The following is a 26,823-nucleotide window of genomic DNA, read 5'->3' on the forward strand; positions in this document are numbered from 1 at the left end:
TGCTTCTGCGGCCGAGAGCAGGGCCCTGGGGCCGGACTGCCAGGGTCAGAATCCGAGCGTCAGCAAGTTTCTCACTTCGCTGCCTCGGTTTCCTCGTCTGTAAACAGGATAACAGTACCCACGTGATAATGTTGTGCGGATTGAGTGAGTTAATACCTCTGCGGTGCTTAGAAAATGCCAGGCACTGTGAGTGAAGGCTCAGATAATAGTATTTAAAGTCATCTTCACTGTTATCTCATTTCAACTTCACAACGACTTTGCGAGGTAAGAGTATTTATTATCCTCCCCATTTTACCAATGAAAACACCGGGGCTCAGAGAAGTTAAGTGATTTGCTTGAGGTCACACAGCTAATCAGTGGAAGAGCTGAGGGTTGAATCCAGGTCTGGTGTACTCCACAGCTTTTAGGCTACAAGATGTCTTCATTTACATGCTTATCTTCCCCTAGGCCTTTCAAATTGTCATTCATTCACTTTCGTACTCAATTTCTGCATACGCTCAATAAATACTTATCTTCTCCAAATCCCATGCAGGGTGCTGGATATACCCAGATTTAGTAAGAGTCAGCCTCTGCCCTCAGAGATGATGGTCACGGATGGGTGGAGGGGGAGTGAAGACAGGCTGTGGTCATTAGTGCAATTTGCCAAACCTTGCCTGTTGTTTGTTATTCCAGGCACGTGGCAGGGTTGCACTTCCCCGCTCCTGGTAATGGGGTGGGGCCATATAACGATTGCTGGCCGCTGAGTTGAGTTGAAGTGCTCTGTGTGTTTCCCAGGCAAGAGTATTGAATTGCCAGTGTGAGACCCTTCCAAGTCTCTCTCTCTGGCTTGGTTACTGACCACACTGATGGTGGTGGCTGCTCCCTGAGCCAGACTTCCTGAGTGACTGTGATGAGGAGAGCCCCTGGAGATCCAGGATGGCCATGTCAGAGGAGGGAGAATAAGCCACGATAACTTAGGGCCTTTTTGTTACTGTGCCGTAACTTCACCTATCCTGACTGATACACAGTCCCACAGACAGACAGCTATAAAAGTGTGCAGATGCCCAGTGATAGACTTATGCATCGGCCATTATCAGACTTTTTAGTGTCAGAACATTTTACCTGACTGTGAGGGTCAGACCCGGTTACCTGGAGGATGGGCAAGGGCAAACCAGGTGAGGTGAGGGAAGCACTCAGCTTGGCCACAAAATTGAAGTGAATGCCAAGTAACTGATAACAATACTTTAATGCAATGTTTTAAAAAATCAAAATTAATGCAAAAAATAATCTATGATGAACAAAATAGCACGATTTTCAATAAAGACAGGATGGGAGGCTGCCCCGCCTCACTTGACCACCCCCCCCCCCAACACAGCCCTGATTCCAAGAAAACCATTTCCAAAACAGGCAGCCATCCTGTATGCTGCAGTTTGTCAGTTTGATTTTTTAAGATATTGAATTAAAATATTGTTACTGAGTTTTTTGGTCATCCCTTAAATTTTGCACCCGAGGTGAGGGCTTCACCTGGGTCTCAGCCCTGAGAATTAGACACCTAAGTTTAATGAGCTTAAGGAGTTTAAAGAGCTGAGTCTGAAAACTGGTGTTAACCAGGGAGCAGAGAAGGGCATTCTAGGAGGAGGGAACAGCATGCACAAAGGCACGGAGGAGGGAACAGCCAGGGGTACGCATGGCAAACTCTAAGCCATTTGGTGCTTCTGGAGAGAGACGGAGCAAGATGGGCTGTGGACGCTCAGCCTTTGCTAAGTGTCGCGAGCTTTCTCCCAGGCCCTGAAATTGAGGGTGCCATGCAGTGTGTAATCCCTGGTCAGTCCACCGACAAGCCCGAGTGGACCAAAATCAACTGAAAATTGTAAAAATAGTGGCCCTGTGAACTTGCTTTGACAAGTAACAAGCACTTGGAGAAGAGAGTGGCACCCACAAAGGATTTCTCCCCCAAAGGCAAGGTCTGACCCATCAAGACTAAGCCAGCCCATCTCAGTTTGCCGTTTCCCAGGCTGTGGCCATGGGTGCTAGCTAGTAATTGCCAGGTTTTGCCTTGGAGGAGAGAGGGGGCCTTTTGCTTCTGTGGCAGATTGGTCATATGAGTGACCCCAATTCTCCATCCCTCCCCGAATCGGCCCTTTTCCCTGGGGTTTTGCAGCACCCCGTCAGAAGCTGGGCTACATTTCCATGCCCTGAGGCTCAGGCTGGCCTTGTCATCTCCTTTGCTGAATGGGACAGGAGCAAACAGGATGCACAAGCAGAAGCTTGGAAAGCGCTGGCACGCCTGGGCTTGCGCTGCTCTCGCCCCTGGCCCATGCTGTGAGAAGAGCATGCTCAGGGCACCTGCTGGGGGGTGAACCGTGAAGAGGCCGTCTGGATCACAACAGCCGACACCCAGCTCGGATCAGCCCAACCCCAGGTACTTAGGGCCAAATAGACACGACTGTGGCTTGTCACTGAGGGACATCTCTTAGCCTTCGGATGTTTTTAACCATCCCCTACCTTTTCCTTGAACCTTCTAAATCTGGTCTTACTTGAAAGCCATATGTATATATTTTAATTTGTTTTAGTTGAGACTTGGTTTAACTGTAACTGAAAAAAAATCAAATAATAATGACTTACACAAGAGAGAAGCTTATTCCTTTCTCGAGCTCAGGGTGCCTGTTGGGAAGGGGGCCAGAGCTAGTGTGCATTTGGCACAGTTGAAGCCCCAGGCTCCTTTTATATTGCTGCGCAGCGCGCGTGTGGCTTCCATTTTCAGGTTACCTAATGGTTCAAAATGGCTTCTGGAGCTCCAGCTATTGCAGCTACATTCCAGCCATCAGGAAAGGGAAGAGATGAGCTCATCTCTTGAAGGACAATTCTTAGAATTTGCACATACCACTTCTATTTATATCTCATTAGCAGAACCAATATGGCCACCAATAGCAATATGGCCACACCAAACTTCTAGGAAGGAGAGGGTGTATAATCCGACCTTCTCCAAGGTAATGTGTGCTCAGATGAGAATCACAGTCTATTAAGGAAAAGAAGGAGAGCAGGCAGTCTTTCTCACAGAGTACGTCATTCTGCTCACAATAACAATTATTCAATCAATTTGCCTTTCAACAAGTAGAAGAGGGGAGTCAGACACCCAAGGCCAGAAGGCAGGACATTCAGATTATAGTATCAATTCTATCCTGAAGTGTGAACCTTAGACGAGACTCTGAACTTCCCTGGGCCTGTTTTAAGCCACCTAAAATGAAACCCAGCAGACCGGAGACCCCTAAGGACACTCCTGGCTCGTTTCCAGTTCGGGGCTTCTCACTGCCTAGGTCCTTTCATTCTTCAGATCTCAACTCAAGTCACTCCCTCAGCAAGCCCTTCCTCAACGTGCCCCGCCTCTCCTTGTGCCCTACTCATCTCACGCAGCTCCCGGCCTCTCTCCTCACAGCACTTGTGAGTGTCCAGGGCTAGGACTTATTGGCATGCTTGCGTGTTAGATGGCTGTCATGTGACTGGGAGCTCCGTGAGGGCAGGGCCCATGTCACTGTCGCTCTCCATATCCCCGACGACTTGCGCAGCGCCTGGCACATGAGGGCAGCTCAGTAAATACCTGCCGGATGGATGGACGACTGCAGTGAAATCTTGGCCCTATGCACTGAACACATGTCGGTGCAGAGCCTACCCTCAGAGTGTGCCCTTTAGAAGGGAATTAAAGAAACAGGTGGGGAGTTAAACATTAAATATACTGTGAGTTTAAGAGGAGCATTCTTTATGGCAGGGGAACTCGAGAAGATTCTTCCTATGGCAGCTTCTCCACTGAGACCAAAACCCTTATCCACCAGCTTCCAGAAGCTCTAGGCAGGTACCCGACGACAGGAGTCTGTGCCCCAGGGCTCCTGGTCCATTCCTCAGCCTGGGCAAAACTCCCCTGCCCACAGGGCCACTAGAAACTGACCGTTTGTCCATGCAAACACAGCGACAGTGAGCCTCAGGCGTCCAGCAACCTCGCCCACTCCCCACTGCCATATCCTGCTCCAGCACCCAAACCGCCAGTGACTGATTCCATCACACCGCCCAGCTGAAAGGGGCCACTCCTGTGCAGGAAGCCTGGCATCAATGTCCTCCCAACGACCAGCCCGCATCCGGGTCTTCAGCCCTCAATTGGCATCATTTCCTTAAGCCTGCTAGTGACCCTGTGGGGTCCTGCCAAGCTGGGAGGTAAAGTGGCTCATCCCAGCTCCAAATCCTCTGACTGGACAGAGGTGGGGGTTCCCCACAGCACAGGCTTCTAGTCCTGCACTCCTCCCACCCCAGTACTGACTGATGGTGATGAATATGAGGCCTAGTTGGGCTCCCATGTGCCCCCACATGTCCCCTCTCCACACGGAGTCACGAGGGGCTCTCAGCAGAAGCAGTGGGGGCAGAGCCAGCCAGAGAACAATGGGCCAGGCGAGGGGAGTGGGTAGGGTTCCCTGGCTGCCTTGTCATTGCCATCAACCTCATTACCTCGTGGTCCCCTAGGCTGCCTCTCTCCTTACCCAAGGCATCCACCGGCTTCGCTGCAGATTCCCACACGGCGTGAAAAGCTCTTAAACCCCCCGCTGTATTTTTAATGGGGGCAGTGACTAATTTAGCCCTACGCCACCAACCGTCAAATCAAATCTTCTATTGGTACTTACTGAGGACTCACCTGGGCTCCGTGGGGTTCAGGATGAATCTGGAACTGGAGAGGGCCCAGAGACAGTGCAAGCCCTGGGACATGCTAGTCCTGTCCACAGTCTCGGCACCATCCGAAAGGCAGGCCTGGCTGTGGACACAGGGCAGCCTAACCCAACCCTAGCCTGTGGCTGGCCGCACTCTGAGGAAGAATGATCCTACCCTGAGCTCATCCCCTAAAACGGCCAGGCCTCCAGGGGACTAAAAATTAGAGTTCACTGCCTTCAGCTTCCAGGAGGCAAGAGCCCTGATCCTGTCCAACGCTGGCAGGAGTCTGCTCTGTGATTCGCAGGAGTAAAATGCCTTTTGAAAAACTAAACGCCCCACCCGTGTGAGAAGTTACATGAGACAGCAGAAAGGGGAACTCTTGCAGGTCGCCAGGAGCCCTTGATATGGGAGTCAGAAGATGCTGGGTATAATTGCTCCAAATTCCACGCCCGTGACTTAGTATTACATTATAATTAGGTGCAATCTGTCTGCCTGTTCATTTCCGCTCTGCAGAGGGTAATAACCAATTTTCTCGCCCCTTGTGAAAAGTTAACAAGGAAGGGCTTCCCCGTGCAGGTTCTGAAGCCCTGGCCTCTGATTGGCAAGTCAGCCGAGCACCAGCCTGACGCAGGTGTAGGAGGACGCGTGTGGGAGACTAAGGCTGCTGGATGGGCCCTGGGGTGCCACCAGGTCAGGAGGAGGTGAGGCACCGAGGGTGCGAACTGTGAAGGGAACCCCAGTCTTGGGGCTGGCCAGTGCAGTGGGCCCCTGGGACTGCTACGGGCACCTCACTGCCCGCCAGAGTCCGGGCCCGGTGCAGGTCTCAGCACTTCCACGTCCCCACTGATCTCTGTGAGTGGGAGCCTGCTGCCCCCACCTGGCTCTGCTCTGCAGCCCCCCAGCCCTGGATCTCATGGGGCTGGGGAGTTGCCCGCAGCTCCTGTCACATCCCCATGCCTCGGTCACAACCAGACTCCAAGTCCTGGCGAGGTAAGGGTTAACCACTTGACCGCCTGCATCCAGCACATGGGAAAGCCATCCCGATGGGCAGAAATAAGGAAACATCACGGATGAGCCCACTTACCCTTGGGCCTCAGTTTCCCCATTCATAAATGAGAAGATCGGAGAATTTCATCTTTAAGCGTTCTTTCCAGCTCACCCAGACTGCGTGTGTTAGGCTACTACGCTGCTTCTTTCCAGAGGGAGCCGGGTCTCTTATGTTCAGTTCCCCACACGCAATCCCACGGGAACTCAGGGACGCACCCCATGGCTGATGACCACCCCTACAGCCCTAGGCTGGGGAGGAGAGAGCCAGACAGTCGATGCTATCGCATGGATTCCCTTTATTGAACTGTACTAGTTACTGTAGTCAGATTAAGTCACATTTAAAAGCAGACCATCCAGTTGCACTGAAACCGATTATATTCATTACATAGTTTTAATCACTGTCCGGTGAACTGGCAAATCCAATCAAAGCATTAGTCTTTAATTAAAAAATTAAAAGTAAATATTCAGACAATAGCCAAGCAATCACATCACGATGCACAATTACCTAGAATTGCAATTAAAAAGTAGTTAACCGAAGGGGGGGAAAGAAAAACAAGAAAGAAAAAAAAGAAGCAAAGGAAAAAAAATCACACTAATCCTTTTTTAAAAACTATCAATATAATACATGAAGGAACAAAGGACAATAGCCTCAAAAAGCGGGTTTCTCTAACTCTAGAAATGTAGTCTTCGGTGGAAACTCTAAAAGCACACTAGCTGTAGCAGGACAATAAAAAATACTGAGCATGGAATACTTTTAATCTCTGCCATTAATATTCATTTCCAGCTGCTTATAATAGCAGCGCCTCATGGCCAAATCATTAGAGTTTTACATCTGGGTTGCAAATGACACTTTGATTGGATGTAATGTTCAAATGGCCCTCCCCACGGCGTCTCCGGCAAGCCTTCTGCGGAGAGGCGTCCTGTCGAGCGGTCCCTCACTGCGCGTGCTGGCTCATGGTGTGGTTCTGCAAAGGCGAGGAAAGGAGACACGCATGAGGGCGAGAACGGAGAGCGTGCCCATCCCCTCCCACGCAGTGCACTGACGCCGAGAGCCGCAGAAAAGCGTCTCGATTATTACAAAACAAATGCAATGAGGAAAAAGTGCTCTGGGGACGCAGCTGCCAAGGCGCCACATTGATTTGGGGCTTGGGGATCGGTTCCTGTTGCTGCCAACCTGGGATCCCTATAAATTGTGGGGTTTTTTTTGACCATTCAGGTCTTACGATGGGGACTGGCTATATGGAGGGAAAGGGGAAATGCTGGGGAGGGAGCAGGAATTAAAAGCATGCCTGTTCACCTCTCCATCTCCTTTTTGCTCTAATGATCAGGAGGAAATTATATCTGATCGCCTGCAGGCTTCCCCAGATCTCCCTCTCAGTCCTTCCCTGGAGCTGCCCTGAGCGTCGTGGAGGAGACAGCAGATGTGCCACGCAGCTCTCCGGCCAAGAAACACCCGAGTGGCACAGACGTGCTGAGGCCGCGGTGGCAGTGCCTGCGGCCGGGGCAGGGGACGGGTCACCCGGCAGGGATGGCGCTGGAGGGGGAGCCTGCCTGTTTGGTCACGTGACGGTGCTCCAGCCAGAACGTTGTGCAGTTTCCTGAACCTGCTTGGGAATCCAGGGCCCGGATGGGACCCTCTGGCCACACGCTTCCCCCTCCCCACAGCTCGTGGCATTTCCTCCCTCATGTGGCCGGGGTCAGGCCAGCAGTGTGGATTTGTTTTTACAGGAGCCAGTGGCCTGGGGCTGGGGGTGGGATTTGGCCTCTAAGAGCCTACAGTTTTTTTGTCTCTTTTCAGTGGTCTGTGTTCCAAATCCAGACCAATCTCATCAAAGCCTCAGGTGGTGTTCAACCTCATGACACCTGGAGAAAAGAAGCAACCCCCACCCCCACCCCAGGCAGCGTAGCCGTATGTGGGGCAGCACAGTGCCTGTAGTCATAGGCAGCAGCTTCTCAGGGATGCTCCTGCCTCCCCAGACCTGGGCGCCCACCTGCCCAGCGAGGACCCTGGGGCTTGCAGCAGCCGTGGCCTGCAGCTGTACCGATGACCACCAGGGGTCAGACGTGGCGCCGCGTCTCTCTCCTGGGCTCCAGGACTGGTCTGTGAGGGCAGTGGGGGAATGCCCCCTGCCTGCAGCTTTCCCGGGGGCCTAGGGCCACCCCCGCTCCCAGCCCAGGGCTCCCGTGGCAGCCCCTTCCCGCTGTAGGCACTGCTGCTGCCTCCATGGTGATGTCACCGACCCCTCTGACAGGCTCATGGCCAGAGACGGGCTGTGCCCTGTCGTCCCACAGCAGATGCCTGCTGAGCCCGTAGCACAGACGCCAACCACTGCCATCCCCCTCCTCGGCCCCTGGGTGCAGGCCACACGGCTGGGGCCTGGCAAGCACACGTACTATGTGCGGCTATAGGTACACTCCCCTGACTCCTCACGACAGCCTCACGAGGTAGGATGGGGTAAAGGAGGACGATGAGGCTCCGAGGCTCGATGCTGGCCAAGGTCACCCAGCTAGGAAGCAGAAGGGGTTGAGCCAGGCAACTGAAATAAATGAATCCAAGGGAGCCAGGGGCTTGGGCGAGAAGGCAGCCTTCCCAGCGCCGTAACCCCATGGCACCGCAGTCGGTGGAGCATCCCCGCTCCACACCAGACACGAGCACGAGCTCTGCCAGTGTGGCCTGGTACCTCAGGGGGGTGTCATGGACCCAGAGGCATCAGGCAGGTTGTCCAAGGCCACAGATGGGATGCGGCGGTTTCCATGGGAACACCCAACCTCCAGCCGAGGCACCTCTCCCTGCTCTTGTGCAGGGACAGCCAGCCAGTCCTGTGGGGAGCCGAACCCCCCTCCATCAAGCCATCCTCCAAGCGTCCAAGCCTGTGCTGATTCACCTCCCACCTCCTCTCTCCTCCCTCCCAACCAAGCCGCTCCTGAAGTCCTCTGGGCACACGGTTGCTTCCCAGCCCTGCAGCCCCTCTAGGCACTTCCGGCGTCCCCCATCTGTGTGCCTCCCCAGGGCAAGACTGGCCCCTCTGCTGAGCTGCAGGCCCTGCTTTTCTTGACCCTGCAGCACCTTGCCCAGGGTTGGGCACACGATGCCCAGTGGTGGCGTGGTGGGCACAGCTGCCCAGGAACAACTTGGAGGTCTCACTCTCCCTCTGCCAACAGCCAGTCAATTAACAGAGCCACGTGGCCAGGGTGGTCAGGTCCGTCTTTATTTGTGGGGCTTGGGGAGGAGGAAGAGCAGGGATGTTAGAAAGATAAACAGGCATAGCTCTTTTCCTGTTCCCAAATTATGGTTCCTAGGGCCTGACACCAAGTAGACACTGAGGAAATATTTTTGAATGAATCAATGGGAGGATAAATAAATGAATAAGTGTATGGGTAGGATGTAGATATGTGGAAAGGGGAGAGGGCATTCCAAGTGGAAGGCACAGCATAGACAAAGGTATGGAGGCTGGAACAAGCCTGGCAGATGCAGGTACCAGTGCACGATTGCAGCACAGAGGTCATCTGGAGCACTGGGGAGAGTTTAGACTAGGGACAGTGCAGGCCCTGAATGCCCCTGAATGTGGACTTTGTCCCATAAGCAGCTGAAGACCAGAGATGACATTTGATGTCCACAAAATCCCCAAGGACCGCCCACCACCAGCATGGGGCAAGGGGGTTCCCAGGGATCTCTGGATAATGAAGCAGCCTCTTCCCAGGATGCCAGCAACAGGGCCAGGTGACACACGTGGTCCACACTGGCTAATCCAGGGGCTGCTGGCATAAAGATTTCAGAAGTGAAAACCTACCCCTAGGACCACTGGTTATGAAAATTTGAGAATAAACCCCACATCTCAGGTAAAAACAATGGGCCTTCTTTCTCACGGAGCAATAGCAGGAAGTTCTTCGTTTAGACTCAAGAAAGAACTTCCTCAAAGAGGGTTCTGTGACAGAAAGGGAAAACTTCCTCCTCTGAAGTTATGGAGGAACAGCCGCCCAGGATGCACAGCAGATGGAAATGTCAGCCCCGACGCCTCGAGGGGCCGCGCACCAGAATTCGCTCAGTGCGTGTTCTTGAGCCCCTGCTGGCTGCTCTGCCCTGGGCCGGCACCGGGGAGCGTGTGGGGAGGCTCCAGCTGGGCCCACCCCTCTGGGGCCTGATGTCGGGAGGCGCTCGGGACACACAGACCCAAACGTTTGCGTGGGATTAATGGTGCAGATGGCAGCTCAGCACGGGAGAACGGTCAATGCCACCCAGGCAGCGCATGTGTGGTGGGGGTGCCGAGGAGCCAGGTGCTCGGCCGAGGGCACAGACTCTGGAAGGGCACAGGGGGTGGCGGGGACCCGTCAGGAGGACTCACCAATCACCCAACACACCTGTGCGCGGAGCGGCTCCCGGCAGCGCCGCTGCCAGTCGGCACAGCTCAATAACCCTCCAGCACGCAGCCTCCGCCCCGGCTGGGAGCCGCGGTTCCGGGGACCGAGCTTCATCAAGCCTTCTTACAGAGCTCCTTCCACCCGCACGGTTCTCACTAGGGCATTTTGGCTTAATGTCTATTTCTCTATTTATGCCTGTGCTATATTTAGCCCTTTTGGAGAAGGAAGAAAATCGTTTTTTAAAGATGCTACCGACCCCGCAGATGAACACTTCCCAGCACCATAAAGGCCGGGGTGGTTTGGGGGCGGGAGCGGGAAGGACCGGAAGGCGCCTGGAGGGGAGGCCTGGCATGCGCACGGCCGCTCTGCCTGCCAGGAGACGCAGGTGTGGGCCGAGGAGCAGGTGAGGAGATAAAACGGAAGAGCAGCGGGGGCGGGCGGCGCTGCGCGCGCGGAGATCCATCCACGACGCCGCGGCTCGCGAGCGGAGGGTTCTGGTAGGGCCCGATTCGGTCGCCTGTGCCTGGCGCACTGGGTTATCTGATCCCAGGACACAAGTTAGTGATGGGCGAGGGGTGGCATGCCGTCAGAGTCGGGGTCGGGCCCTACTGGGGTCCTGCCGAGCCCTCTCTCTGCACGTCAGCAGAGCACTCAGGCCGAGAATCCCTTTGTCACACCCTCGCAATCACTTACATGGTCGTTCATTCATTCATTCAACAAACCTTTACTGAATTCCTGCTGGGTGACACCATGCTTGTTGCTGGGCGTTCAGCAGCAAAATGACCCCGATCCAGAGCCCAGCCAGGGTATGTGTTGGGCACAGAGGCAGTGTGCCAGGAGCACAGAGCCTGATGATGGACCATCCTCCCCACAGCACCAAGGCACACTCGAGGGGTCCATTCGAGTTCCACGGCCCCAGAGCCATCCCTGGCTCAACCCATTCCATGCCCCACAACAGTCATGCACACGCACTCACACACACACCAGTGCGCCCCTCCCTAGTCTGCAACAGGGATTTCTTCTCGCGGTCTTGGCTCTGTTTTCTGTCCCTCGGTCTGGGACCCTGCGTGGTCTCCCTTTGACACTCACCTCCCACAGTGTCAAGTAGGGGAGACTGGAGGTACTTCAACACGCTGGCTACCCGGTGGCCTGGGAAACGCTGTGTGCGACGCAACAAGAGAAGGCTCTGCAGCCCCGAGATGCACGGGCAGGGCTGGGAGGATTTCTATGCACTGCAGGACACTCTCGGGTGTCACCGTCAGCTGCCCTCCTGTGCTCCGCTACCCTGATGACAAAATGCCTGTAAGGGCCTAGCCCTTAGCAAGGGCCCTACTGGTGCTACCCAGGCCTGGGGATCACAAGCTGGTGGTGAGCCTAAGGGGACTGAGGTGGGCTGGCTCCTGGGTTTGAATCCTGGCTCAGTCCCTTAATAGCCATGTGGCCTGGAGCACATCCCCTGCCCTCTGGGGGTGTGCGTGGGGGGGTAATAACAGAACCCTCTTCCTAAGAGGCCCTGAGGATGCAGGACATAATGTGCGTGCACCTCTCCCCTCCTGGCCAAGCCTAAGTGCCCCCGGACCTCCATGAATGCTGTGCAGTCTTCCCGCCCAGGCGGGGGCTCTGGGACAGGGGGACTGGTCATTCCTGCCTGTGCCTCCTTGGCACCAAACATTTTTGGGGGGCTTGCAGTGGGGTTTGATGGACTGAATGACTGTGCCCCCCCAGTTCCTCCTCTAAGGGTGGCATGGTGTCGGGAGGCTCCCGAGATGGCAGACACTTGATGGCCCTGTCCCGGGAGAGCAGCAGGTATCTGACAAAGGCACTGCCTCCCCCACAAGCCTCCTGGCTACAAGCTGCGTACCCACAATTCACTGCTTTCCCCTCCCCCCAGGGAACAGAGGGGGATATCTGGCGAGGAGGGGAGCCTCAGGGAGACTGCACGGGGGAGGGAGGTATGCACTCATGCACTCATTCCTTCCACAGCCATTCACTGAGTCCCCGGATGTCAGGCCCCCAGCTGGGCACTGAGCACATGGAGGGGGTGGCCCCGCCCCCTCCCTTGAGGTGCTCACAGTTCCCTGTTGGGGGAGGGGACTGGACTCACACCCTCACTCTCAAGGGGCCCAAGAGAAGGACTGGTCCCAGGGCTTGGCCCTCATGTCTGCCACCCTGTGGCAGATTAAGGGTGCAGAGCCCCCCCACCCAGAACATACCCCCGGCCCTGCTCACCCGGCCCCACCTGCAGAACCCATGGGGCTTCACCTCGACCCCACATCACCTCCCTCTCGTTCTAGGTCGGGGAAGAGGCTGTGGTCGATCCCTTCCTCCCCAGTGCCCACCCGAGGCCCCCCGGCAGCTTCAGCCACAGTGGCTCTCATGAGGCTGGCTTTACACAGAGCTGCCTCCAGGGGCAGGACCACGTCCAAGAAGCTGCCTCAACCCCGGGAGGATGCCGCGTCCAGGGAAAGGAGGTCCTTCAGGCTAACACTGCAGCCATGTTCGCCTCAGTGGGGTCCTGTCATTTGTTCATTAACAAACACGGAGCCTGGCCCTGTGCAGTGGGCAGGAGACAGAGAGTAAGGCACGTCCTGGCCTTTTACGAGCTCATGGCTGAGGGAGAGGGCGAGATTTCACAGAGAGGGACTATGGAGAGAGGACTTCTGACTGGGAGATGCTTTTGGCAGAAGCCGGCCTTCCAGCTGCCCTGTGGGGACGGCTGGGTTAGGATCTGCACTGGCGTGTGAGTGTGTGCATGCACGTGTGCACAGACAGCTTTCCAAGGAGAAAGAACCCCCGTGACAATGGCGTGGAGGTGCCAATAACACCAAGAATGATTGTAGCTAACATCTGTCACGTGCTCACTGTGTGCCAGGCACCATGCTTAACCCTTCCCTTATCTTAACTCGTGTGGCCTCACGACACCCCTGGGTGTCAAATACTACTATGGTCCCTGTTTCACAGATGAGAAAACCGAGGCCCAGGGAGGCAAGGTCCTGCAGCTGGAAATGGCAGGGCCCGTCTGTGCCCATGCAGTCTGCGTGCAGACCCACTCGCAACCACAGCACTGTTCTGCCTGTGAAATGGGAAAAGTGCAGCATATGTTGGGGGAACAATGAATAATTCAGCCTGGCAGAAGCACAGGGTATGTGCCATGGAGACAAGCCTGGAAAGGAAGGTGGGGGCCTTATTGATGAGGCTCCTTGATGCGAGACGAGGCAGCTTGCCCTTAAATCTGGGCCATGGGGAGCCATCGAAGGTATCTGAGCTGTGGAGTTACATGAGAGGCAAGGAACCAGGAGAAGCTCACACCTCCAGCCAAAAAGGTGTATCAGCAGGGCCTTCATGCTCTCCATCTCCCTCTGCTCCCTTCCCAGGCTCCCCTCCCCGCTCCCCCAACACACACCCAATCCCTCTCCCTTTGGGGAGGGTACAGACTCAGGCAGCCCTGCTGCCCTCTCTGCTGTGTATCACCTGGGCAGCCCCTCTCTGCTAGTGAGCACTTATTTTTAGAAGCATTTGACAATCGTCCAAGGGTCTAAGACGAACAGATGGCCTGTCTTAAAGGCTCGTATGTTCGCTAGTTTGCACTTCTGACAAACGGTAAGCGCACTCGAGAGCACGCCATAAACAGTGCTGGATGAATACTCAGAACACAATTTAGCTAATGCACGTCATTACAATTAGAAGTGAGTGATGGCCAAGGTTCCCCCAAATGCCTGCCCGGTGACGCAGCCACTCCCCCAGGGGCCCAGGCTATGACGTGTATGTGTCCCGCTCACCCTCGTGGCCCCCGCCCAGAGAGCTAGCATTTACCCTGATTATACAGATGACAGGGAAAGGCGTGCCATGAGGAAGAGACACCCTGCTTGGCATCAGGGTCCTGGGTGAAGCTGGTGCCCCGCTGGCCTGGGACAAAGCCCTGGAATGTCCTCCCAGGCAAAGGCAGCTGCTCCACGCATGGGGCTGTGGGAGGCTTCCCGGCCCTGCCTCCCAGACCTCGAGACAGGCTGGCGTCTGCCACCAGAGCAGCAGGAAGTGAGCGTCGCACCACCCAGCCCGATGTAGCGGGGGAAGTCTGCCTCTCCTGCGAGAGAGACAGCCTCAACTCAGCCGGAACTCCTAGCCTGGAGGGAGTCCCGCTTCCAGGGAGCAGCGGGGTTGGCTTTGGGGCTTCTGCTGCTTTCCTGCAGAACCAGGAACAGGAGCAGACTCAGGCCCTAAAGTCACCTGGGGCATGCGGAGGCGCTGTGCGGGCCAGGCTGCTTTGGTTGGATGTCCCCCGGGGCTGGCCTTCGGGTTTCTCTGTTCTCCTCACTGCTCTGAGGAGCCCAGGCCGGGAGGCCAGTGTCCAGCGCCCAGCAGCCCCCAGAACACAAAAGACCAAAGCAGGTGGCCCAGCCAAGAACCAGTTCCATGAGCAGGAAAACATCTTCCTTCCAGTGACAATGTGGGAGAAAATGTTGTGGAAAAAAAAGCCCGGTGAACTCCCCAGGGCAGGTTCTGTACTGCTGTGCTTTGGAAATAAAACCCACCAGAGAGCAGATGATTAGGAGGGAACCAAAGCCTTCTATTAGGAGCCCAGCCCATAAACAGGCTCCCATTCACAGTCACCCAACAAAACGAGGGAACTGATCATACCTGCCCAGAGGGATGGGGACATGGGACTGCACTTGAGAATGCAAATGGGCCAGGCGGTCTGCTTGTGACGTGAGCCGAGAACCACAGGCAAGTGACACGGCTGTAGACAGCGGCCATGCGGGGAGAATGGGAGCTCGTGGCTGCCAGCACAAGCAGAGGAAGGCGCACTCTCTCCGGGGCTGCCTACAGATTTGCCCCTCCTTGGCAGCAGAGGCCACACCTGGCCCGAAGTCCTGAGTGCATCTGGCCACTGCTGTTGCTGTTTCTCCAAAGAGAAGTGGGGGTCCCCAGTGGCTAGGCCCCTCGGGGATGGGGTACCTAGCAGACTTGAGACTAAGGACCGAGATTTGAGGGTTCTGGCAATGGTGTGCCAGGTAACCATGAGTTCCCTTCTGTGGACCTTGGTCCCCTCCCAGGTGGGGACACTGCACTGGCCTGTCAACCTCCTGAGTCACTGCGGAGTCCATTCTCACCATATCAGGCAAGCACGCACTTGGAACCAGGCCCCTGGGGGACAGTTCATCTCAAATATGAGTTAAGACCCGGTCCCCAGCACTCAAAGAGCCTGGGTCAGACCCCTCAATGACAGGATTCCAGCCTGACGCAGGTCAGGAATCTGAGCGCACATGCCACCGCCGAGCTCGCCGGCTAGAACTTCTGAAACTCCATGAAAAACGGTGCTGGCAGGTGGGCCCCCAAGACCAAGAGAGAGGTCTCTCTTCCCACCTCAGAACTCATCTGCTGTTATTAGTGGGAGTCAAGACCTCGCACACAGAACACTTGGAAAGACTGACGCATCCTGTCAGCGGGGGCGCCAAACTCACAGCAAAGGAAGATGCACGGGACGCGGTGACTTGTGGAGATGGCTGCGGGGCAGCCCTCCTCCAACCTTGCTGCCACTTCTGGTGGAGGCTTCCCGCTCAGGGGCTAGCCAGGGCAGCCCAGGCCGGGCGCAAAGACATGAGGCACGGTGCAGGCTGTGCCACCCCGAGAACCCAAGCCTTGTCAGCAAGGGCCAGTCCTCGGCAGCTCCAGGCTAGTTTTGTAAGGAAAACTGGAAATCTAGATTTTTTAAAAAATATATAAAACGTCTTGATGTTTAAAGCATTATGTGGACCAATCGAAACATCTCTGCAGGTCGAATTTGGCCCAGGGGCTGCCAGCTTGAGGCCTCTGTGAAGTCTGTGAAGACTCGGCACACCCCAAATATCCTGCAGGGCACCAACTGGGCTAGGCCTAGGGCAGGCGTGGATGTGGGCAGCAGTGACATTAGAGGGCACATGGCCCATCATTTAGGGTTCCCACCCAAGGGAATGGGGCGTGGGACCTTGCGTGGTTCCGTTCTGAAGATGAGAGGGCAGAAGAGGAGGTTCTGCCGAGGTCAGAACCTTCTCGTCTGTCCTGGGTACCACTGCCTCAGGGGTGTGTCCCCATGCGGCCTGTTTCCCAGGTGCGTCAGGTGCTGGCAAACCAGGGGAAATGTGCCTTCCTCAGAGTCACCCAGGAGCACCAAAATGGCTGTCTCAGGGAGGGGGAGCCAGCAGCCCCTCCTCAACCACTCGGAGAGAGAGCACAAGTGTGCCATACCTATCCCATCACGAGTCTCGACAATTATCTCCTCGTGCCTTCCTTTTTTCCAAAGAACTCGAGAATCCTCCCACCCACTGCCCCCCGCATCTCAGGGGGGAGGAGAGAGCCAGGCACTGTGGGGGGACGCCGCGGCAGGGCTCCTCCTCCATCCCAACTCCATCCACCCCAAACACACACACACTCAAGGATACCCTACAATCACATGCATACACACTCACGGATGCCCTACAATGAAATGCACACACATACACACACCTCACAGCCCCCAGTTACACACACACACACAGATACCCCACAACGAACGCACACTCATGAATACCCCACAATCCCATGCACACAGAGACATTACACTGACAACACGCTGCAAAGTGGTTCAGGGGTTGGTTGGTATTTTTGGCGGTGCGCTCCCTGCACCGTGCCACTAACCTGCGTACATTCACAGCCCTGCTGGGACCCTCGGAACCCCCACCTGCCGACAACCTGGGCTCCCACCGGGCTCCCTCTTCCTGGCAACGGGAGATCTCGGCTTAATCCCACAGTGGGTTCCAACTACACCCAGAAGAAATCCAGACCCCTGAGCACGGCCCTGCCCATCCCACAAGATCTGGCGCCTGGTGCCCTGAAGCCTCACCCACCTTCTTCCAGCTCCTGAGACAGGCCAAGCCCGTCCTCAGCTCACCCTCGGGGGGCCGTTCCCGCTGCCCAGCATGCTCCCGCACTTCTCGTGGCTCCTCCCCATCTGATTCCTGTCCCCTTGGAAAGGCCTTCCTGCTCACACGACAAGTGGCCGCCCATCACAGTCAGCTCTGCACCTGCACGGGTGCCCTTCCAGCACCTTGTCCAGCCTGCCAGGAGCCGGCTGTCTCCCTGCCACGGAAAACCGCCCTCCCTAGGCTGCGAGTGGCAGGCAGGGACCTCGCCGCTCAATTCTCTGCTGCTGCTCTAGTGTCCACTCAGAGCCTGCCCTTGCTAAAACGCAACGAGTGTTTCTGAAAGGACAGTCCGCAAGCCACAGCAGCGAAGCGAACCCTCCCCTGACAAGGTCAAGGGAGAGGAGTGGGAGCTGCCCCTCCCTGCGGCGTCTCCTGCCCCGCCCAACCCAGGGCATCTTGTGCTTTTTTCTTAAAAGTGGAGGAATCCTTTGAAGACATTATGCTAAGTGCAACGAGCCAGTCACGGAAGGACAAATACCGTGTGATTCCACTTCTGTGAGGCTCCTGGAGCAGGCTTATTCAGAGACGGAAAGTGGGCTGGTGGGTGCCTGGGGCCAGGGGAGAGGGGAAGGGCGAGGCAGCGTTTAGTGCAGACAGAGTTTCAGCTTTGCAAGATGAAAGAAGTTCTGTGGACAGTGGCGATGGGTGCACAACAATGTGAATACACGTTGTGCCACTGAACTGTTGACTTAAAAATGGTTAAGATGTCAATCTTATGTTATGTGTGTTTTACCAGCACTTTTAAATTATTGCGGGGCATCCCACAGGGGAGTGGCCAGGTTGGGGGAGAGAGGTCGCAATCCACGCACACAAGGGAGGCGCTCAGGGCTGTTCTGAGCTGCTACCCTTCCGTCTCCGGTTCCGGGGGGATGTTGGCAGCTGCACAGACTGCAGCAGCGAGACGCGCCTGTGGAGGCCTGGGCTGGACGGTGGGGGGAGCTGCAGCCTCCAGGTGACACGTCACCTGCCAGACACTAGCTGGCCCTGGATGCAAGACCTCTGCCGCCTCCGGGCTGCACAGGGCTTCCTCTGTTTGCCCGAGCCTGTGGTATAGTCAGCGACACCGCTCCCAGGGCTGGGCCCAGGGCCTCCAGAGACCTGCAGAGCCCAGGGCTCCTCCCTGAGCACAGGGGCCTGAGGCACCCTGCCGAGGGGCCGCCCCTGCAATCACGTCAAGAGGACCGGGCCCAGATGCCTTCAAACCCTGCTGGTTGGAAGTGCCCTCGTCTCTCTGCCCCTGCAGTCCGGGGGACGGGAAAGGGGGCAAGAGGCACACCTATAGACGCTAAGGATTTTGCCATGTTGGGAAAAAAAAGTGGGAGGGAATTTTTTTCCTTTAATTTTTCTGAAATCTTTCCAGGTCTTTACAACTTTAAAAAATTTATTGATGAAAATCTGATGAGAAAATCCAGCTCCACATATAGTCATCATGTTTTACAAGCCAAAAATCAGGACAGATAGCCAATAGCTGGGACGGAATGCTTGAAATCAGAGCTGTCCTGGAAAATCTAGGTCACACGGTCACTATACAGAACACACATGTTCAGGTCCCTAAACTAACCCAGTGCTTTTAGTCTTATAAATCATATTTTAAGAACTTGATCATATCCATTTCTACTTTCCACCAAATCTTTGCTAAAAGGAAAAGTTTCCTGCATCTCAAAATTTCTAGAAAATTAACCCCTGTGGATGGAAAGCTGTTCTGGCAGATATTCTGAGGGTGGCCCCACTCAGAAAACATGGCCCATCACCCCCGAGAATGGCTTTCAGCCCCACATGGCTCAGCTCCCTTGCTGACAGACCCCAAGGCTGCAAGGCCAGAAGCTCTGAAGATGGACCTAATTTGCTATGATGAATTGTGGGCATGCTCCAGCGATGCAAACTGCGGCTGAGACCGATTACATTTAATGATCTCCACGGTTTTTGTGAAAACGCTTAGGTGTACATACTTGCCAGTGCAGAGAGGAAGTCCAGCCTGGCACAAAGCCAAGGGCAAAGGTGATCCCCAACACCCAGAATGGCTGGGCAGCCCATGGAGCTGATCCCACCAACGGGGCTGAAGAACACCATGGCCCAGCCTGCAATGCTTGATCTGCTCCTCTCACCTACACTCAGCTTCCAACCAAACTGTGGGCACATCACCACTGCCCACATACCAGCCCCACCATGACCCAGTGGGTCTGCCCTATACCTTCCTTCCCACCACCAGGCAGAACTCGCTGGTTTCCATGAGGCAAACCAAGGATCATCTATATCCCCGGTCTGTCCTAAACCACTCAATTCACCAGAGGCACACATGGGTGCGCGTGTGTGTGTGCGCAGGTGCAAGCAGCTTCAGGGTGGGGGGAGGGATGGGAAGCAGGTAAGCATGGACTTAATATATGAGGAAGGTGTCAAGAAAGCAGTGTAATTCCTGGTACTTACTTAGCACTCGATACTAATGCATGTGTGGCTGGATGGATGGGTGGATGGTGGATGGATGCATAGATGGATGGACGGATGGGATGGGTGGATGATGAGTGGATGGATGGATGGGTGGACAAATGATGTGTAGATGAGTGGATGTGTGGCAGATGGATGACGAGAGAAAGAAGACTGCATGAATAAATAAGTGGTAAGGAGAGTGGATGTGTTGATGGAAAGACAGTGGGCTTTGGAGTTCAAATCCTGCCTTAGCCACTTACTATATTTGTGACCTGAGGCAAGTCACTTCACTCGTCTAAGTACTCATTTACTCACCCGAAAAGTGAGACAAATAATACCTACCTCAAAGTCTTGTTGTGAGCCTCAAGTTAGATAACACATGCAAGAGTCTTTACAACATGTAAAAAGGTATACAGATGTTTAATATTGTCATAATTAATACTAACCACAAGGCTTTGCCATCACTGTCAACTCAAAAGCACGGGTGACCCCACAGTTTTGATTGGCAGTTTCAGGAGGAAGGATGGGGGAGACCGAGGAGCGCCACGGGTCAGGGATGCGGCTGTGGACTGTGCTTCCAGGTCTGGTTTCAGCAGGGGGATGGGCCAGTGAGCCAGAGAGTAGGGAGCCCCACGTGCCTCCCCTGCTCAGACACCCAAGCCCTCGTGGATGGGGTACACTCCCCACTCCCACCCGAGGCCCCACTTCTCCCTGCAAGTCTCCTCTTTATCGCCCTTTTCCAGCCTCAGTTTTCAGGTCTGCAAAATGGTGAGAGTAAAGAGCAACTCTAGTGGTTGCCCGTTGTGGATGTGCCAATGAGATAATATTTGCAAACTGTGCAAGCTACAGGACCTCAAGCTGAGCCCAGGGTGGTAGTGAACCAGGTGAGGCAGACCAGGTGGGGGTTGTGTTGAACTGGAGAGTACATCCCTGTGTCTGAAGGGGGCAGCTGCTTGTCATCACACAGGACTGTGGTCCGGGCGCTGCTAGGTCTACTTTGTAGATGAATCCAGAACTCTAGCCATTTAGCGTGGTGGTAAAGAGGACAGAATCTGGGGCTGGTGGCCTGGATCGGCACTGAGCAGCTCTGTGGCCTCAGGGAGTTAGTCAACCTCTCTGTGCCTCAGTTTCCGTATCTTAATAACAGAGGCAGTGTGAGGACTGAATGTGCTAGCAGATGAAAGCGCTAAAACTAACGTCCAGCAGGGACTGGCCTGGTAGCATAGTGGTTAAGTCCATGCGCTCTGCTTCAGTGGCCCGGGGTTCACAGGTTCGGATCCTGGGCGTGGACCTACACACCACTCATCAAGCCATGCTGTGGTAGGCGTCGCGCATATAAAGTAGAGGAAGATGGGCACAGATGTCAGCTCAGGGACAATCTTCCTCTAGCAAAAAGAGGAAGATTGGCAATGGATGTTAGCTCAGGGCCAATCTTCCTCACCAAAAAGAATAATAATAATAATAATAATAAATGTCTGGCACTTAATAAAGCCCTAGAGAAATCTCCATTTTGAAACACAGATAACCATTTAAAGGTTCCGCAATCCCCAGGCCAAGGGCTGTGAGTTTTCACTCTGCTCTGTCAAAAGGTTCGCGGGTGCTGTGCTCATGACTCTCCCTGTGTGTGTCCTTCCGCGTCACTCTGGAGCACCTGAAGGGAGGGAGGGAGGTGGCCTGCTCCCTTCCCGTCCAGACAATTCCAGCACCTGGCTTCCTCCTGCCCTCCGCCGTACTTCCTACCAATGCCATATTTATCTCCTCTAAGACCCCGGAGAGCATCAAATGCTCCAGTATTTGACGCATCACAACGAACAAAAATGTCTGACCAATTAAACTATAACACACAAGTGAGGTATTCCAATTTAAGAAACGCTATAATGAGAAACGTTGGATATCTTCAAATACGTCAGTGAAATACAGTGAGAGCTAACATATCTTGAACCACTATGTGCCCAAACTGGGCCTGCTCTTCATACGTCATATTTCCATCTCCCAATTGTCCCCATTTTCCTGATGAAGAAACTGAGGGGAAGCAGCTTGCTAAGTCACGCAGCTGCTAAGAGGCAGCGCTTGGAGTGGAGTCCAAACAGCCCAGTCCTAAGGCTGCCTCCTCCCCTCTCGCTGTCCCCTGCTCACCCCCTCTGCCTCCTGGTGCCGCTGAAAGAGACACCCAACTGAACCCATCGCCTGCCCTCACCCACACCCCAGCGCGCAGCCTTGGACGAGCCCCAGCCAGGCCACGTTTGATCTTGTCTCCACTCCAGAAGCAGAGCAAGCAGGGCCACACTTGTTATTGACACAGCAAAATTAATTTCTGCCATCTCCTCAGACTCCCCCCACGCCGGCCCCACCCCGCCTCTCCCGTGAGTGCTGACACGCGGCTGCTGACGGGCGCTCCTGAAATGCCAACTTGCATTTCTCATCATTAATTTCTTCCTAAATGTCATTAGTAATTGTTCCTGCTCAACCAAAGAGCGCAATCCGGGCTTCCGCCGAGAGCAGGCAGTTCTCGTCTCTCACCTGGTGGGGCCGAGCACCCCCGGCCGCGCCAGACCCTGGCACCCCTCCCTGCAGGAGGCAGCCGCCCGCTCCCAGCCAACTGCGAGGGCAGACTGCGGTATGGAGACACAGCAGGCCTCGTCTGAACATGGGTGGGCTCCACGACAGAGAGAAGCCTGACCGTGCTCCTGGGGCAGTGGTTCAATGCTCAGGCTCTTAAGCCAGGCTGCCTGGGTTCAAATCCCACCTCTGCCGCTGCCTAAGCTGTGCCTCAGTCTAGAATAAGAGCTTTGGCTTCATAGGATTGTCCTGGGGATAAAACAGGATAATCAGTGCAAAGGGCTCCCCACAGTGTCTGGGGGCTGTTGCTGTTACTATTACTCCCCACCAGGGTTAGGCTCAGCCCTGCCCCTTACAAACCGGGTGACAGGATATCGAGCATCCCAATCATGAAAGGGGACAGCAACATCACACCAGTTCTAGCTTCAATGCCACGCCCTCTGTCAGGCCCTCTGGGGCAGGGACCGTGTTCCATGTTTCACAACATTACATTGCAGCCCGACAACAACCCTCCCAGGGTGGCAACGCTGGCCCACTGTCCAGGCAAGGACGGAGAGGCTCAGAGGGGACGTCACGCGCCCAAGGTCACAGCCACAGCAAGAAGCCAGTCTGAGATTCACACTCTTTGGCCCCCAAGGCCCGTGTCCTTCTTGTCCGTGGGGCTGCCTCTTTTCTAAGTCAACGAGGGGCAGGGCATTGTACAGGGCAAGCCTCTGGGGGCCTCTGGGAGCCTCGGACCCACCCGGCGCCCACTGTTATTAGTATTATCATGTTTCTAGGAAACTGCAGGCATTTGGTCACGGCTGGGACAGTGCCGGCGAGGGGCCGGGCTCGCAGCACACAATGGCCGCCAGCTTGAGGCTCCTGGCAGCTCCCCCATGCCCATCTGTCGTGATGGCATGGTGCCCCTCTAAAGTTGGTTGGCCCCTGCCCTAGGGCATGAATGACAGGCTCCGATGGGCAGACGGGCAGCCTGAGGCCGATTCCAAGTGCCATCTCTGCCTGGGGCTGGGCCTTGGGGGGGCCCCCAGTCTCCACCTGGGCCTCCGCACACTTCATCGCTCAGGCGGGCGGAGCCCCAGGGCTCACGAGGGCATCTGAGCACAGAAGCCGCTGCCCACCCAGGCTGCCCGGAGCAGGGCACCCACACACGCTGAGAGCTGTGTGCCCCCGGGGTCACCCTCTGGACCTCTGGCCCTCCTGGGAGGAGTGGCCTGCCCGCCTGCCCCCAGCACCTAGCACCCAGAGGCCTCTCATTGGATCCTAAGAGCTTGAGAGTCACCTGCAAGCCCACGGCCTCAGGCTCAGGGCTAAGAACACAGACTCCAGTGTCAGGCTGCCTGTGTTCACAGCCCTGCAACTCTAGCAGCTGTGTGACCCCGGGGAGCCTCAGTTTACCCATCTGTGACATGGAAATCATAAGATCCCCTACTTGTGGGGTCATTGTGAGGTCTCAAAAGACTACGCATGTGAAGAGACGGAGTCAGGCTCCCAGTAAGCACTCAGAAAATGTTGTCTGGTTATAACTGCACTGGGGTGAGTGGCTTAGGCTTGCGCCCTGGACCTCAGAAGGACAAGAAGCAGAGCCAGTGTCCACCCCCGCGTCTTCTTCAGACGCAGACCGTAAGTCATCACACACAGCCCCTCGGGAGGTTCAGCCACCCCAAGTGGTGGCAGTGGTAAGAGATGGTGATGATGACAATACAGCATTGTGAGCAGGAAAGACCTGGATCCTGCTCCACTCAAGTGAATAAACAAGAGACACAGCCGGGCAGTGCCTGGGGACACAGTGAGGAAGGGGCAAAGCTCAGCCTCCCAGCCTCCTGTGCTCTGGCGTGGGGCCTCGCTGCTACGTACATCTTGTTGCACTTACCATCTGACAGGACCAGGTGATCTGCCCCAAACTGGACTCTAGTGCAGCATATTAGACTCCATTATGCCACAAACACACAGTGAGCATTCTTTCTGCTTGTCCCCATCGGGGCACTCTTCCTCTCCACATAACACGAGGGACTCAGGCCTCTGTGTCCCCAGCACCTGCACACACCTGCGCCTAGTAGGGGCTCAGTAAACACTTGGGCTACACTGAGCACATCCACACACGATGGATTGAAGGAATGAGTCAACGAAGGAGGGAACCGAAAGCTCAGGGGCACCCAGATCACGGTCAAAAGGATGATGTCGATGATGACAGTGGCTGATGCTTACCAAACCTCGACTCTGAGCCAGACCCAGTGCTGAAGCTTTTTCAGGCACCACTGTTTCCAGCCCCCCAACACCCAGGAGGAAGGAACTGTCAGTAACCCCCATCTACTGAGGTCCAGAGAGGGTCAGTGACTTGCTCAAGGTCACAGAGCTGCTCAGTAGTGGGGCTGGGATTTGAAGCCAGGCTGTCTTCTGTCCTGTGGTGTGGGCACGGCCTGGCACTGCCACACCATGTTGCCACATTTAACAGAATTCGAGCTGTGCTGGGCTCTGGTTCCCACCCTAGTGGGGAAGGCAAGAAGCACAAGGGATCGTACCCTGAAGCATGCGGTAAGTACCCACAGGAAACCTCATGAAGTGCTCTATGCATAAGAACCCTCGATCTTCACAACTACCCGAGACAGTAGGTCTTACCCATTTTACAGACTAAGAAACTGAGGCCAGAGAGGCACAAATGTCTACAGGACAAAGTAATGGGGGCGGGGCAACCTGGGAGGACCCCAGTGCAAGGTGCTGGTGGCCTGGCACCTCCCTCTCGCTGCCCCGAGCCAAGCCCAGCCAGGCCTGCTCCCCTGCAGCAGCAGCCAGTGTGGACTGGGCTGTCTTTAAAGCAGGAAGAAGGAAGACGCTGCTACTCACAGGAAGCTCAGCCAAAGAGTCAAATGCTAAGCATGTGCCTAGAGCACTTTAATTTTTAATTATTATTAGTTATAATTATCTGGCTGAATCTGACGGCAGCAGCACAAAGAGGCATGGAGGCTGGCTCCTCGGTTACCCATCTTGTAAGACCAGGAGTTTTAAAAATGGGCTCCTACAATCCGCAGTTGCAGCTTCCTTCTTTTTCTCCTTTCCCTGTTTGTGTTCTCTTTCCTTAATTTTCCTACTTTCTAGGAGCTAAAAAAATATGATACAACATGCGATAAATGGATGGAGGATGGATGGATGGAGAGGAAGTCTTCAGCCTCCAAAAACTCACATTAGACTGGGAAGTCAGGTGTAGACATAGTTACTACAACTGTATTGGCAAAGAGATCGGGGTTAAACCCAGGCCTGGAGAGGTCATAGGAGGGAGGGCTTCTCAGAGAAGGGACCACTTGAGCTGGGGCCTGAAGCCTGGGAAGAGAAGGGCATCCAGGCAGAAGTGTCAGCAGGACCAGCACCTCAGGGAAGCACCCACCTCGAGGAGCAAGCGACACAGCAGCCCCGAGGAATGAACCAAGGATGTGCTCACCCCACTCCAGCCCCACTGCCCTCTTCTCTGTTCCCTGGACACCACAAATCTGCCCCTGCCTCTGAGCGTTTGCACTGGCTGTTCCTTCTCCTGGAACAGCTCTTTCTACTCCTGGCTCCTTCTCAACCTTCAGGACTCAGCTGAGATGCCAGCCTTCCCTGACCACCTGATGTGATTGTTCATCCCCAACATTCCTCAGCCTTGCCCGACACATGTGTGCACATGCACACGCGCGCGCACACACACACACTATTCTCCGTCACCGCACAGTGTTTGACTGTCTTCAAAATTCCACGATCTGAGATGACCTAGTTTCATCTTCACTGACTTATCACTGGTGTCTCCCATAAAACGTCAGCTCCATGAGAACAGGGACCTTGTCCCCCTGTTCAAGCTGCATCCTGAGCTCCCATGATGGTGCTTACGGTAGGTACTCGGTACTAAATGTTTGTTGAATGGAAAAGGAACGAGGGAAAGGGTCAAACCAAAAGCTCTTGAGGCCTGAGAAGGAAGGGTCCCAATGGAGCTCAGACCATGCCCTGGCTCAGACACCTCCCCCTGGCTGGCCACCAGGATCCAGCCTGGCAGGGCCCACAGGCCCCATCAGAAGGGCTCCGGGCTGCTTGTTAGAATACCTCGCTCTGCTTTAATCAATCGTAATCACGTAGCTGGAAGCGGCCCGATCAGGCACACACAAGCAAACAGCATGAGCTAATCCTTTAAATGTGCCTGCTCAACGCTCAGCTGGCCGCTTTGCCGCCACGGCCACACTCGGAAAGCACTTCCTGCAGCCCCTGGCTTTGTCAGTGAGGGAGTCTCGATTCCTGGGCATGGGGCAGGCCCACGGCTCCCCCCAGCCTGGCCTCGTCATGGAGATTTGCAGGATGCCAGAAGTTGCAGATGCCAGAAGAGCCTTTCTCTGGCTCCCACCTCCCTGGGACAGCGCCCAGCAGGTCCCAGGTTGCCGTGACGGGGGAGGCAGCAGCTCCAGGAAGCCCGAGGGCTTGTGAGGCTCCTGTCTCCAGGACTGGACCTAATCCTTCCTCTCTCCAAGCTGGCCTGAGCTGAACTAACACCCTGGCTCATTGCAAGAAGGTTTGCAGGCTCCTGGCCTCAAACTCCAGCCTGGCAAACCGGGCTCCGGGCCTGGCCCCTGCAACACGGGCCTCCAGGGTGCCTCCGCTGGGCCCCCACAGGAGAGGGCTCTTCTGCATCCCGTTACTGCTACCGTGCCACCTGCCCGGCCCAACTACTAAAATAGTTTCTGGGTCCCCTGACACAAAGGCTTTTTATAGTTCAGCGCTGCAGGCCTCATTTAAATCTATTAGCTCATATAAACGGCAATTCATTTAAACTTTGGAGGGTTTCTGTCTGCAGTGGTGGCGA

General features: G+C 55.3%; 1 protein-coding gene across 5 annotated transcripts in view; it reads right to left on the reverse strand.

The window, feature by feature from the left end:
• Positions 1-5,994: 5,994 nt before the first annotated feature.
• Positions 5,995-26,823, reverse strand: part of ZNF423 (zinc finger protein 423) — a 319,304-nt gene continuing 298,475 nt past the window's right edge. For all 5 annotated transcript variants that reach the window (XM_070611823.1, XM_008517006.2, XM_070611822.1 and 2 more), the window contains one exon: positions 5,995-6,683. In XM_070611823.1, coding sequence (XP_070467924.1) covers positions 6,654-6,683 — 30 coding nt within the window. In that variant the 3' untranslated portion in view covers positions 5,995-6,653. The remainder of the gene's footprint in view (positions 6,684-26,823) is intronic.

Source organism: Equus przewalskii, chromosome 3 (genome assembly GCF_037783145.1).
Source record: "Equus przewalskii isolate Varuska chromosome 3, EquPr2, whole genome shotgun sequence".
NCBI lineage: Eukaryota > Metazoa > Chordata > Mammalia > Perissodactyla > Equidae > Equus > Equus przewalskii.